At 49.0% G+C, this 14,400-nt stretch overlaps 1 protein-coding gene across 1 annotated transcript; it reads right to left on the reverse strand.

The window, feature by feature from the left end:
- Positions 1 to 505: 505 nt before the first annotated feature.
- LOC127237731 (acetyl-CoA acetyltransferase, cytosolic-like) lies at positions 506 to 10,169 on the reverse strand. The gene is given in 10 exon segments (XM_051206113.1): positions 506 to 598; positions 600 to 692; positions 1,049 to 1,159; positions 3,551 to 3,705; positions 4,598 to 4,720; positions 5,570 to 5,713; positions 6,237 to 6,354; positions 7,322 to 7,503; positions 9,449 to 9,583; positions 10,067 to 10,169. Coding segments are annotated over 10 exon segments (1,194 nt in total). The 5' UTR covers positions 10,122 to 10,169; the 3' UTR covers positions 506 to 520.
- Positions 10,170 to 14,400: the final 4,231 nt, after the last annotated feature.

A 14,400-nucleotide genomic window follows, 5' to 3' on the forward strand; every position in this document is an offset into this window, starting at 1 on the left:
ATCAACGGGAAACCACGAGACAACAAGCAGGCAGGGGTGTTTGGGCCAACCACAGTGAAAGTGAAGAGCCTCAAGTTTGCAACAGAAGCCCCAGTCCCCATTCTTTTGAATGGGTCATTTTGGGGTCCAGGCATGATGGCACGCATGCCTGTGCTCAGGAGGCAGAGGCAGAGGCAGGTAGATGTCTGGGAGTTCAAAGCCAGCCTGATCTACCAAATAATCTCAAAAACAAAACAAAACAAAACAAAAACAAAAAAAAAAAATCAATGATCAGAGACCATTACACCCAGAAACTAAAGACAGTAAACATGGAAGTTATGAAAATGCTGTTCACTCTGGGGCCCGTTGATGACTGATGGATTTCCCTTTAATTTATAGCAGCCTCCGGTGCAATGTCTTAGCCTTGGGCATCTCACATTAAAGTACAACGCTGTGCACCTGGACTCCTGTCCTCACTTTGGTCCTCTGAGTTCCCTTTTAACAAGAACCGTTTGTCCCAGGACGATGGCTGCCAGGCAGGTCATCCCCTCTGAACACACACTGCTATCCCCATGCCACCCCCAATGCACAGGGCTGCCACCCCACGAGTCCCACCCCGTCCTCTCAAGGCTGTGCAACAAGGTCACTAGGATCCTACAGCCAGACGCTCCCAGAGGATGGCCCAAGGCGATGGCTCCTCCATCCGTGTTGACCTGCAGGAAAGGAGAGGATCTTTAAGCCAGGCCTGTGTGCACACAGGCTGACACCCCCAGTTCACCCAGTTCACCTTCCTCCTCTCAGGGTTATGCTAGGAAACCCCTCTTTCAACTTTCACTGTGAAGCTTAGGAGTAAACTCTGCCTGTGACACCTGCTGGTTCCCTTGTTTCTAGAATGTTCTGTTCACTGTGAGCTAACACACTCAGTTCTTTGCTGTGAAAAACAACAAAAGGCAACTGAAACTTAAATAGTATTTGTTCATCTCTTGCCAAGGTGACCAGTCCTGAGAAATAACCTGATCCTTTGCTTTTTACAACCTTAAACATGGATTGTGCAAGGTCATGTGGCTACCTTCTCGGGGTTTAATCCGAGCTCTTTGGCTATTGCAACAGAGACGGCTGCAAAGGCTTCATTGATTTCAAACAGGTCAACATCCTCCAGGGACCAGCCCGCTTTTGCAACCTACAGGAAAGACCCGAGAACCAAAGTCAAATTACTCATTGCTGGCATAAGGGTATATACGCGAGCAGCTGGAGAGGTGGTGCAGGGTGAAGAATTCTTGCTGCTCTATTCTATCATGAGGATGAGACTTCAGACCCCAGCACTCACACTGGATGGCTCCAAGCCATAACTCCAGCTGTATGGCATATCACACCCTCTTGTGGCCACCACGGGCACCTGCATGTTTGCACACGACTAAAAAGGAAGAAAGGCTATACGTGATATTCGGAATAGACCCCTCAAAGACACACCTCTTAGGAAACTGCCTAGAAAGCTAGGTGTGCCACGGTGGCTTCTGTCTGGAAACCAAGGGCTGGAGAGGCTCCAGTCAGCCTGCGTAATGATACCCCATGTGGAACCACTGTCAGAATGGACTGTTCCTAGCTGAGCTCTGGAACAGACACTTTCCCTGAGTGAAGCTGACTCCATTCAAAAGGCAGATGGTTACATAGATGTGGTCACACACACCTGTAAGATCAGCACCTCAGACGCTCAGGCAGGACAGTGTGTAAATTTATACAGAGTAAGGCCCTGCCTCACAACCAGAAGGACGTACTAAATACAGAAAGTCAACTGTCCAAATATGAAACAACAGCATCTGTTATGTGCGGGGAATACAGCACACTCGGATCTGACTTTTAAAACAATCTAGGGTTGGAGAAATGGCTCAGCACCTGATGCTCTTCCAGATGACCGCCATTTGGTTCCCAACACTCACATGGGGGCTCATGATGCAGTCACTAACTCCAGTCCCAGGGGACCTGACATGCACCGGCACACACAAGTGGTTTGCAGGCATACATACAAGCAAATCCCCCATTGTTGGGAACCAGCAGCCTGCTGACCCCGCCCCCGACGATGGGGCAGACCCTCATGGCCATGTCATGGCTACAGCAGGCTTTACCTGGCTGCTCAAGCTTTACCTGGCTGCCAGGGAACTCAGTTACGCATGCACAAATTTCCCTTCTGAAGCAAGCACACCAAGTGCGCCTCTCTCTTGCCTTCTCTCTCTTTCCTCTCTCTCTCTTTCTTCTTTCTCGCTCTCCTGCTTTCATTTGGCCACCAGCTACCCCCCTTTCTCTCCCCTCTCTCAATAAACTCCACGTGGGCGCTGAGTCTCGTGTTTGTGTTTCATAGGCAATAGCTGCAGCAAAAGAACAACACCCATGTGTTTAAAATAAAATTAAAATGATTGACCTGGGGCTGGAGAAAGGGGTTCAGCAGGTGAAGCGCAAATGTCCTGAGGTCAATCCCCAGAACCCACATCAGGAAAAAAGGTACGCTGGATGATGGTGGTGCACTCCTGTAATCCCAGCAGAGGCAAAGGCAGGCGGATCTCTGTGAGGCCAGCCTTGTCTACAAAGCGAGTTAGGACAGCCAGGGCTACACAGAGAAAGCCTGTTTTGAAAACAACAATCCCCCCACACAAAGACCAGGAGACATGGCGGTTCACCTGTGATCACTGCTGGGAAGGCTGAGATGGGCAGATCTCTGGGGCCACACAGCCACCTAGCCTGACTGGAAAATTTCAGACTATTGTGAGACTTTGTCTCAAAGACACAGGAAGGGTACAGCGAGTTGGCTCAATGAATAAAAGCACTTCATGTCAGGTCTCACTTCTGAGTTCTACACACACACACACACACACACACACACTCACTCTCTCTCTCTCTCTCTCTCACTCACACATGGAGAGGCTGGGGAAACGAGACACAGGCCCCATTCCCCGGTAAGATAAAAGCATGTGGAGATATTAGATTAACAGAAATGGGCTAATACTTAAGACAGAGCCAGCCGATAAGAAACAAGTAACTGGCCAACGGCATTATATCTAATACAGAGAGAGTCTGTGTGTTAATTGGGGCTGGCTCAGCAGCGGGACAAGACCAGAGGCAGGAGGAAAAACCTACTCCTTACACCTTTGCACAAACACAAAGACGCAAGTACTTACACAAATGTGTGACCCAAATGTTAGGGAGGAAACTAAATTCACTTAAGGCTTTGGGAATACAATGTTTTTGCAAAGTGCAAACAACAAATCAAAGCTGGCAGAAACAACAGAATCAAGCATGCCCTCACACTTTGGAGTGAAGGAGAGGCTTAAGAGGAGCCTGTGCAGAGCTGGAGCTGGATGCCCTCAAAGCATCACCAAAGCCAAGGATGAGTTCACAAAGACGGGGCAGACAGATATGCAGGTACGGACCTATGATCTCAGGAGCTGGGAGGAAGGGGCTGAAAGTCCATGAGTTCAGGGTTGTCCTGAGTTACATAGTAGGCTTGAAGGCAGCCTGAGCTATACAGAAATCTGTCACAAACAAACAAACACAGCTCAACAGCTGCAGAAAGACTCACAGCTTGCTTTATGGCTGGAATTGGTCCTGCTCCCATAATGGAAGGTTCCACGCCAGCTTGGGACCAGGAAACTATTCTTGCTAAAGGTTTCAGCATTCGACTCTCGGCTTGCTTCTTCTTCATGAGAACCACAGCAGCGGCACCATCGTTTATTCCTGTAAACAGGAGACTTGGTTTCTATGGCGCTCTGTGTGTCAGGTACAGGCCCAGGACCACCACCGTCTCCACCTGCAAGCATTAAGCTCCTGACAAGAGCGGGCAACACCATTTGCTGTGATTCACCAGACTTCACAGTGTACTTAGAAAGAAATGGTCACGGCTGCTGGATGGTGCCCTGTGCTGTTAGTCCTAATGCTATGGAGAGAAGGCAGGTGGCTCTCTGTGAGTTCAAGCACAGCCTGATCTACAGAGCTAGTTTGAAGACAGCCAGGGCTGTTACAACGAGAAACTCTGTCTCAAAAAACCAAAAGAGAAAAAAAAAAAAAAAAAAAAAAAAAAAAAAAAGGAAAAATGGTAAAGGTCAAGCCTAGAATATGACAGGGAAATGGAAGGAAAGTAAGGAATAAGCCAGGACTTCACTTGCAGATACTGGGAACTTTCTGGAACTGGAAAAGTACGAAGGAAAGTAAACTCTGAAGTCCTTGCTTCAACCTCGTAGAACTCTGGTGCAATGCTGGGATTAAGGGGTGCCTCACCATGCCTGGCAACTTCAGATGCCTACACAGGGTTTTTGTGTAGCTCTGGATGTTCTGAACTCAATCTGTAGACTAGGTTGGCCTGGAACTCACAGAATACTAACTGGGATTAAAGGTGTGCACCACTACTGCCCAGACAACTTTGTAGTTTTAATTTTATTCTTTTCACTTATATGTTTAAACTAGATTTCAAGAAAGCAAATCACTTCATTAAGAATAGAATAAATAGTCAAGCATATAGAAGCTACAGGCTTTGCCCCTAAACCCAGATTTATTTTGTGCAGAAAGACACATTCACTGGGTAGACCTCACCAGAGTCAGCACTGCCCTCAGCGCCCTTCAGAAATCCCACCTGATGCATTAGCTGGGGTGACTGTTCCTGTCCCATCAGAAAGAAAGTAAGGCTTTAGCTTGCCCATGGCTTCCATGTTACTCCCATGGCGAGGAAACTCATCAATTTTCACTTCAGTAGGACCTGCAGAAAGGAAGAGCAGTTGCCCGGGATGAGTCCAGAGAAGCAGCCGGGACTGGGGACTTCTCAAACAAGAGGATTCCCATTTGGAAGAGAGGTTTATTGACATTTACCCTCTTCATTCCAGTAGCAAATTTCTAGAGTTACTGCACGCTACCCCATGAGAACTCTTCCTGAGACAGTCTCACAGTGTCCCAAATGCACAGGCCTTCCCAGGGACACAGGTTATTGTATGCATGCACATGGGTCTGAGTCATTACATTTAGCTGGCTACAACCGAGTGCTCAGGAGTGGAAGAGCCCACCTTGTGTGAGCTGGACATGGAGGTCAGCTATTGATAAGGAAACAGTCTGCAGTCTCTGCTTCAGATCATGGACAGTAACCTAACACGATGCATCCTCTGCATATGGGAGGTGAGGTGTACCTCCAATTTACTTAGACTGTGTGTGAGAGTTGTGTCTTCTGACAACCACACACACACACTCCTCATGGAACCCGCTGCATACACACTGCAGCTGGGGACAATCTGAAGATGACAGTTTCCCATGTCACCATATCCCCTGTAGACAGCATTCTCCAGCCAGGTGTGGTAGCTCACCTGTAGTCCCAGAACTCAGCTGGCAGAAACTGGAGGAGACAAGCCTGGTCCATATAGTGTGCTGCAGTCCATCCAGGGCTACACAGCAGGACCATGTCTCAAAAGAACGCATCGCATCTGCTCTCCCACACTGAGATGTATAACGCCTACATCTTAACTTGTAAAGACCAAAGTTCACAAACATCCCTATGTACCGTCCTTGCGGTACTCATACCTACAGACAGGCTCATGTCTGCTGGGGTCTCCATACTCACCTTTCCTGGAAGACACCAACACTGGCACAATCTCCTTGTCAAAGTGGCCAGCTTTCTGGGCATGCTCTGCCCTGTTCTGGGACACAACTGCAGCCTGGTCCTGGGCTTCTCTACTCACTTGCCATTTCTTGGCTACATTCTCAGCTGAGGAGAAGAAAAGGCAGATGGCATATCCATGGGCTGGGAGTTGGTAGCTCAAGCTACTCACATTTAAATCTCTTTCCCCTTCTAGGTCTGCAGACTTCCAGAAATCTGTATCCACAGTCTCTATTGATACAGTTGCCTTACTAGTTAGCACTGCCCTTCTGTGGCTAACTCACAGGATAAAATATTTGCCGCCCAGTTTGATGGCTTGACCTGGACCCTTGGGATGAACATGGTGGAAGGAGAAAACTGTGGCAGGTTTTCTTAAATCAGGAAATTTAATATTAATATTATTTCCTGGCTCATCTTCAAACCTTACCTTCTGTCATAATAAGGCTATGAACAAGCCAGCTTGCTGGGCATGATGGTGCACAGCTAGGCAGCAGGATCTCTGTGCGTGGCAGGCCACTGCACTGACTACCCGTGTTCCTAAAGCTTGGTAACATCACTTATCTACCTCAGAGCCTGTGCTAACAGCCTCACAGGCACAAGCTCTTGTCAGCCTAAGTGCAATCGGCCTCACCTGTGATGCCCATATGATAGTTGTGGAACGCATCTGTGAGACCATCGCAGAGGATGCTGTCAGCCAGTGGCAGCTCACCCATCTTGACTCCTGCTCTCAGGTGAGCCAGGTGAGGGGCCTGGAAACAAGAAGTAAGAACAGGGTTACACTTGGTCGTCATCAGTCCCCTCCTGAGGATGCAGCGCAGACTCAGAATGGCCCGGACGGCGCTCCCTCCTCTTCATTCCCGCATCAAGCCCTTCTCCCCACTACCTGCTCCCCCAGGTCAGGGCCTGAAGCCTCTTGGCATTAGCACAGTCCCACCTGCCTTCTCTTACCAATCTATCCCTCTGTAAGTTGCTCGTTTCTATTTCTCCCTCAACCCTGTACGTTGGGAAAAACAGCACTGACGCCGTATTAGCTGGTGTGACCAGACACCACAGCCCGGGTGCAGGTCTACAGGTTCTTTCTGGTGGTTTCTGAGACAAGGTCTTGCTGTGTGAGCTAGGCTGGTCCTGAGCTTGGGGCTCCCATGATTCTCAGCCTCAGCCTCGGGAACAGCAGGGAGTGGGCATAGTTCTCCATGGGAGGCTTCCCCATGTTCCCACCTCCAGGAGATCAACCAAGTCTGGTCCCCGGGGGCCCTCCTGACCAAGGGCCGTGACAAAAAGGTTAAGTGTCCACGCATGACTCCACTCTCCCTCACACTGGGAAAGCAAGTCAAAGACAAGGAGCCTAGGTCCTGTTTCCTCCTGCTCTGGAATCTGAAATGGTGGAGATCTGTCCCTGTGCTGTGTGTACAGACCATGCTCTTGATCATGGTCTCTGCCTCCCAAGTGGTGGGATTAAAGGTGTGCACCACCAACGCCCTGGCTGAAACCATCCAATCTTTTGGCTTCACTTCAGAAAACACTGTATGTTTCTGGAACTACAGCTTAGAAAAAGCATACTCTGCCTCCACTGCCTGGCTGACAGGATGCTCAGCATACAGGATTCTCTTCCGGCCTGAAGGACAGTGAACATGCACAGAGGGAGGTCCATGCTGAGTCATTCCCCTCGTGCCCTGGGCCAGGGGGGTGGGGGGGGCTCCCCCTGCACCTCCTTACCTTGCTCATGTTCTCCATGCCTCCTGCAACCACGATGCTGGAGTCGCCTATGGCTATGGACTGGGCTGCCAGGCACACGGCCTTGAGGCCTGAGCCACAGATCATCTGGCAGCTCCATGCTGGCACCGAGTAGGGGATCCCTGCACCCACACTGGCTTGTCGAGTAGGGTTCTGCCCACAACCTGGAATGAGGAACACAGAAGCCTCTAGGCCATCGAGGAGAAAGGTAAAAGCAGGGAACAAGTGTGGGCTAAATGCCCCGGAGGAGATGGCCTGGCCTCTGTCATGCCTTCAGGCCAGCTAAGTTTTCACAGCAGCACAGATACCTGCCTCCCTTTCTGCCTGCCACCCTAGGCCCGGGACAGGTGGCAGCTTGTGTGACTGCTGGGTGTTTCAGCAACAGCCTCCTCCTCTACAAACAAGTTCCCAATACCCAAGACAGAACCTCATGTCTACAGGGCCCGACTTTTCCTCCTAGTTGACAAGGAATGTCATTAAGACCAAAGGTGACAGCCAGCTAGTTACACAGCCTGTACACACAAGGTATAATTCAGACATGGAGAGCATTTGCTCCTAGAAGCTTTGCATTAAGACACCCAGGAAGAAAAGGGGGGGACTGAAATAAAAATCTGTACATGAAAGCTACGTAGAAAATCATGCTGATGTGGTTGCTCACACCTGGAATCCCAGCAGTTTGTAAATCGAGGCAGTAGGCTCACAATAAATTTGAGGCTAATCAACGATTTATTTATTTTTTTAAAGATTTATTTATTATGCATATAGTGTTTTGCCTGCATGTCAGAAGAGAGCACCAAATCTCGTTGTAGATGGTTTTCAGCCACTATGTGGGTGCTGGGAATTGAACTTGGGACCTCTGGAAGAGCATTCAGTGCTCTTAACCTGGTAGCCATCTCTCCAGTCCCCAAAGATATATTTACATATATGAATATTTTAGCTGAATATGTGTGTGTGTATATATGTATGTGTGTATACACGTATGTATGTTTGTTTGAGGGTGTCTGGTACTTGTGGAGGACAGAAGACAGAGATGGATTCCTTGGAACTGGAGTGAGAGGGCTCTAAGCTTCCATGAGGGTGCTCGGAACTGAGCTCAGGTCCTCTTAACTGCTGAGCCATCTCTTCAGGCTCTAAGGAAGACAGGCTTTAGAGAAGACACCTGTGCTCCTCAATCTATCAGACTACTGAAACGCTGAGCCCCAAACTGGATGTCCCTTAGGAATCCCATGCTGGGAGAAGGTAGAAGATAAAGTCTGGTAGCAGGCAGAGGTTGAACTTTCCGCATAGAAAAAGATTCACACACTTTGACAACTTGTCAGACCACCTTGCTAGAGAGGCCCAGACAATGGGCCAACAGTGGGTGGGGCCATAACTTGACCAGCCTGTCTAGAAGCACAAATCTCCAGCCCTCTATTTAAAGTTTAGTCTCACTTCTGGACATTGGAGGTTTTGTGAGAGGTGATAGATCTCTTTGCCTCTCTTTCCAGTTCAAGTAAATTAAATCTCCCTTTTCTGCCGTCTACTATCCATTTTGCTGCTCCAGGTAGCTTATGAAAGACAACCTGGTGAACCTGGCTTCTTGAGATATCAATTGTGACACCCAAGTTTGGTATAACAATGATACTCCATTTTGGACATGGTGCAAAATCTGGTGAGGGGATCTGAAATCGAAACAATCCTGGCTCCATGTGTTTCAAGCATGGAAATATCCAACCTGCACACATACAAATGTTCTCAGGCAGTAAGAGCAGAAGCTGGTTTTGAATACTAACGATTATCTCTACCATCAATTCAATGTATGCTGAGGGAGCACAGGGAAGGCAGGACAGTGAACTCAGGACCATACGCATGCCAGCCACACACTTCACCCCTGAGCTACACACCCAGGCCCCATGTTATCAGCAGGGAATGGTCAGAGGAAGCTCCCATAGTCAGGAACAACCTATCTCATGGCAAGTGGGCAAGGGTGTACCTGTTCTGCTACAGCCATCCTTCCTGCTGTCACCCCTAAAATGCCACACATTCAGTTCAACTGAATGAGTGTGTGTGTGTGTGTGTGTGTGTGTGTGTGTGTGTGTCTGATCACTCCTGGGGTTACTGAGGAGTTACCTGCCGCCAAAACGTGTCCAAATATGACCTCGGACACCTCTTCTGGAGCCACCCTGGCCCTCTGCAGGACTTCTTTGATGACAGTCGTCCCGAGGTCGTGGACTGGCACAGTAGACAGGGCACCGTTGAAGGAGCCTCCAAGGGAACGGGGAAGAGGGACGGCAGGTGAGCCAAGAGCACACTGAGCATCCCCGAGGAGTAGGCCGGGGCCACATGCTCCCCACACAGAGAGGCTGGAGCCGGGGGCGGCCACAGGCGACGGGGGGCTCGCAGGACAATGCGGCGGCCACAGCCTGCCCCGCGCCTCCGCTCAGACCACCAGCTCGCGGCCCTCACCCCCACAGCGTGACCGATGGTGCTTGGCGGAGCGGGCCAATCAGGGATCGGGAGAGCGAGCCCGTCGCAGAGGCAGCCAATGGGTGAGTCCGGCAGAGCGGTGGCTCTACGGCAGGGAGCCAATCGCCGCGCGAGGGGCGGGGCCGTGGGCGTGGCGCGAGGCACGGGTCTGTGGAGTCCGCGGCCGCCCGGCCCGGCCACCCCCCCTTTGCCCGGGGCGCGAGCCCGGTTCTCGGGCGGCGCACCTGCCGGGGAGGTGGTCGTGGGCCGGGGCACACTCACCTATGGCGGTCCGCGCCGCAGAGACGATGACCACGGGGTCCGAGGCCGCACTCATCCTGTCGCCGCGCCGTCCCGGGCGCCGTCCACCACCACCGAGGTAAAAACTTCCCTCTGACTGTCTCACAGCCCTGCTGGGGGCGGGGCCGGGCCCCACGCCACGCCCCCGCGCGCCTGCGCGCCACGATGGGCGGGCCCAAGTCCCCGAGGCCGGTGGGGCGCAGGCTCTGGTCTGGTGCGATGGGGTGGGTTCAATGCCGCTTGGGTGTGCCGGGTCCCGGTGGGGTGTAGACAGTCCCGGCGCGGGCTGGGGCCGTGGGAGAGCCTGAGGGTGTGCACACGGTCTGGGGGGCTCTTAGGTGGGGTCGGGTGTAAACTTTTCTAGTAGTCTGGATTGTGTTCCCCGCTCCCACAAGTCCGAGAACTGCAAGGAACTCCCCCATGCTTCATGCTTATTACATCTTTTTTGTTGTTTTTGGTTTTCCGAGATAGGGTTTTTCTGTGGCTTTGGAGCCTGTCCTGGAACTAGCTCTAGTAGACCAGGCTGGCCTCGAACTCACAGAGATCCACCTGCCTCTGCCTCCCGAAAGCTGGGGTTAAAGGCGTGCGCCACCAACGCCCGGCTGCTTATTACATTTTTGTAACGCTTATTTTTATGTTATTTATTTCTTATTTTTGAGACAGGGTTTCTCTGTATTGCTTTGGAGCCTGTTCTGGAACTAGCTCTATAGACCAGGCTGGCCTCGAACTCACACAGATCTGCCTGCCTCTACCTCCCAAGTGCTGGGATCAATATCGTGCACCACCAAAAAAAAAATATATATATATATATATACATGTATGTATATATATATTATATATATAAATATAAATATTTATATATATTGTTTTGTCTGCATGTCTGTGTACTTCGTATGCATGCAGCACCTGAGTAGGCCAGAAGAGGGTGTTAGATCTTCTGAGACTGGAGTTAGGACAGATTGTTAGCGCCCCTACTGTAGGTCCTAGCAATTGACCTCCCGTTTTCTGAAAGAGCAGTAAGTGCTCTAAACCCCAAAATAATAAATCATTTCTTCCTAGGAGAAAAATGAAAAGAAACTATTATCCTTTTCTCCATACATTATTTTTAGCTTGCATCTGGCCCGTGCATCGCTCTCGGTAGCCAGTTGTGAGGAGCTGTTTTATTACAAAGACTTTTCTGTGTTTGTTGCTGTTCATTCAGCAACAGCAGTTGGCTTCTTGAGATTCTCTCTACCATGTGGGTGCTGGGAACCGAACCCAGTTCTCCATAGGAGCAATAAGTGCTCTTAACCAATATTTCCAGGTCTCTATTTTCCTACTACTCTGGCCACTCTTTAGTCCCCTTTGTGGGCTTTTTCTGAAGGTCTCTTACCCAATTTTATAGCAGTTCCCCCCGGGGAAACACCACATCCACCCCATCATTCAGTTACCACCCATTATGTTGACAGCTCTGAAATCTTTCTCTCTAACCTTGTTGGCTATGAGCAGACTGGTCCTCTCTGCTTAAATTTTTTGTAAGGCTATCAAGTTTACCAGATCTAATCCAAAGTCATTACTACCTTGAGCTTATTTCTTCTATCTGAAGACTCGGTGAGTGGTGCAGCCTTCTGTGGTGAAGCTAGAAATCTCTTGCACTTAGAGTTTACTTCTTCTAGGGAGCCTTCCTAACTCCTACCTTTGGTGTCCCCTCAGCTCTTATTCCTAATCTTATTTTTCTGCTTAAACATGTAATTCTTAGTTTCTAGTTTCCTCTATTACGCTATACAGAGTATTCTTGCTCCCTTCTTACACTGTTTTATGATATGTGCCTAGCACGTTTTAGGCAGTAAATCTGAGGAGCACTAGTGTGTTCCTTGTGCTCTGTGCGCTAGCTAGGCGTGGTGGCAGGGGTCTATAATCTGAGCATTTGGAAAACAGAGGAGGGTCAGGAGCTACACGAACCTTGCTTTTGTCTCTTTCAGTAACAACATGGTCTGTGGAGTTCTCTCAGTGATTAAAGCATGTGTGCAACCAAGAGGACCGGAGTTTGGATTCTGAGAACTCAGGTAGATGTTGGGTGGATGTGGAAGTCCACCTACAATTCCAGTCTCATGGTAGAGTCAGGGGTCCTTGAATCAAGCTGGCTAGATACACAGGCTGTGTTGGTTAGATGGTGGTTTGCTGAAATGGCTCAAAAGTAGAGCAGTTAAGGACCTCTGATACCAGGCCTCCACACATGAAGAAGCGAGTAGGAATATATTCTTTTAGGAGCAAGGTGTGCATTTCTTTGTCCCCTGCCTGGAGGCTCTACCAGGAACCGGCAAAGCAGAAAGCCTCAAGAAGCTAACTGCTGTTGTAGAATGACCAACCGCAACAATGAGAAGTCTGTTATGGCTCCTTACAATGTCTACCGAGTGCTATGCATGGGCCAGATGCAATCTAAAAATAACGGAGAAAGGAATAGTAGTTTCCTTTTATTCCCCCCCTCCCCCCGCTAGGAAGAAATCAGTTTTTATTTTGGCTTACAGTTGCAAAGGGATAGAGTCCATCATGGCAAGAGGTATGGCATCAGGAAAAGGAAACATGACAGTAGAAGGAAGCTGCTGGTCACACTTTAGTCCCCACAGGAAGCAGAGAGCTAGAATTAATTTTGTTGTTGCTGTTTTAACATTTTGTGGGGTTTTTTTGTTTATGTTTGTTTCTGGGGACATAGTTTCTCCATGTACCTCTGGCTGTCCTGGAACTCACTTTTGTACACCAGGCTGGCTTCAAACTAACAGATCCGCCCGCCTCTGCCTCTTAAGTGCTGGGATTAAAGATGTACATCATTATGCCCAGCTTTTTCTTCATAAATATGTGTATGTGTATGCATGCCATGTGTGCAGGAGCCTGTGGAGGTCAGAGGGGGCTTCAGATCCCCTAGAACTAAAGTTATAGACGGTTGTGAGCTCCAGCCCCTAGAATAGTTTCCTAACACCTATATTCATAGGCTGGAGAAAGAAAAAGAATTTAACAGTGCTACTGAGGGTCCTGAATGGGTCTTGGGTTGTTTCATGAATAGTTGCAAAAGTAACTGTCAGAAAAATGATGTTTTGTGAATATTGTTTTTACAAAAGGCCATACTAAATACATTTGAGAAGACAAGCTCTTCTGCCGGTCTCTTTGATACATGCTCACATTCGCCTTCTCAGGAATAGTATTCATTTTGAGACAGTAGCTTCAGGATGGCATGAATTCTCAATCCTGCTTCATCTCCTCAACATCAGAGAACAACCACCACGACTAACTGTTCATTCACCAAACTGAGAATATGACACCTGTCTTGCAATGCTGGACTTAATGCATTAATTCCTTAATGCATTTAATTCCTTTTGTCCATAAACTTTTTTTGCCATGCCAGGGATAACCTGGGCTGTGACCATGCTAGTTAGGCAAGCACTCCACCACTAAGCTACACCCCTGTCCTCAAATTGCTTCCAAGGACTGTATTTAACCAAGCTTGTCTTAGCCTGCCATTTTAACTATACACTTAATGCTTTTATAATTTGCATTCTCTCAGTTACTGAACAGCGATCTCCTTGATCTTCTCCAGCTTCAATCTCCAATATTTGTTTTGCATAGCACCCTCCAAGACTGTCCTCCCCAGATTTTTTTTTCTTCCTTCTTTTCCTTTTATTCAAAACGGTGAACACACACAGGCAGGAAGACATTAAGGGCTGGGCTCAGCTGGGTGGCCTGCCAGCTTTGGAGTGATATTATCAAGGGACATTAAATGATAGTTCTCTAAAGGGCAGCCTCAGTGTTACTTAAGTATTAGAAGGGCAATGAGGACAAGGTCCTAGCAGCAGCATGGGTTGGGAGAAGAGGGAGGAAGTGTCACGTGGTGGACAGGCTGCTGCCACATGGCAAAAGCTACGGGGGCAGAAGAGATGGCATACCCGTTAAGCACCCCAAGCACCCATATGGCAGGAAGCTCACAAGCGCATATATTAGGCACACCCGTGATATACACACCTATGTTCAAACACTACTCACATGAAAGACACCTGTTTCGTTTCTGAAGACAGGGTTTCTCTGTGTAACGGCTCTGGTTGCCCTGGAACTTTTTTTTTTTTTTTTTTTTTTTTTTTGGTAGGTCAAGCTAGCCTCAAACTCATAAATCTTTCTCTTAAGAGGAGGCAGGGGCCTCTAGAGAGAGGAAATGCAGTGCTGGGAAAGAAGGAAAAATTACTGTAAAGCAGACAGCAGGCAAACCGAGGAAGCTGCCTGGCTGTGGCTCTGTATGCCGAGGGCAGAGATTGTAGGAAGGGGAACTAGGTTATTTCATTAAAGGTATA

Source organism: Phodopus roborovskii, unplaced genomic scaffold (genome assembly GCF_943737965.1).
Source record: "Phodopus roborovskii unplaced genomic scaffold, PHOROB, whole genome shotgun sequence".
Lineage (NCBI taxonomy): Eukaryota > Metazoa > Chordata > Mammalia > Rodentia > Cricetidae > Phodopus > Phodopus roborovskii.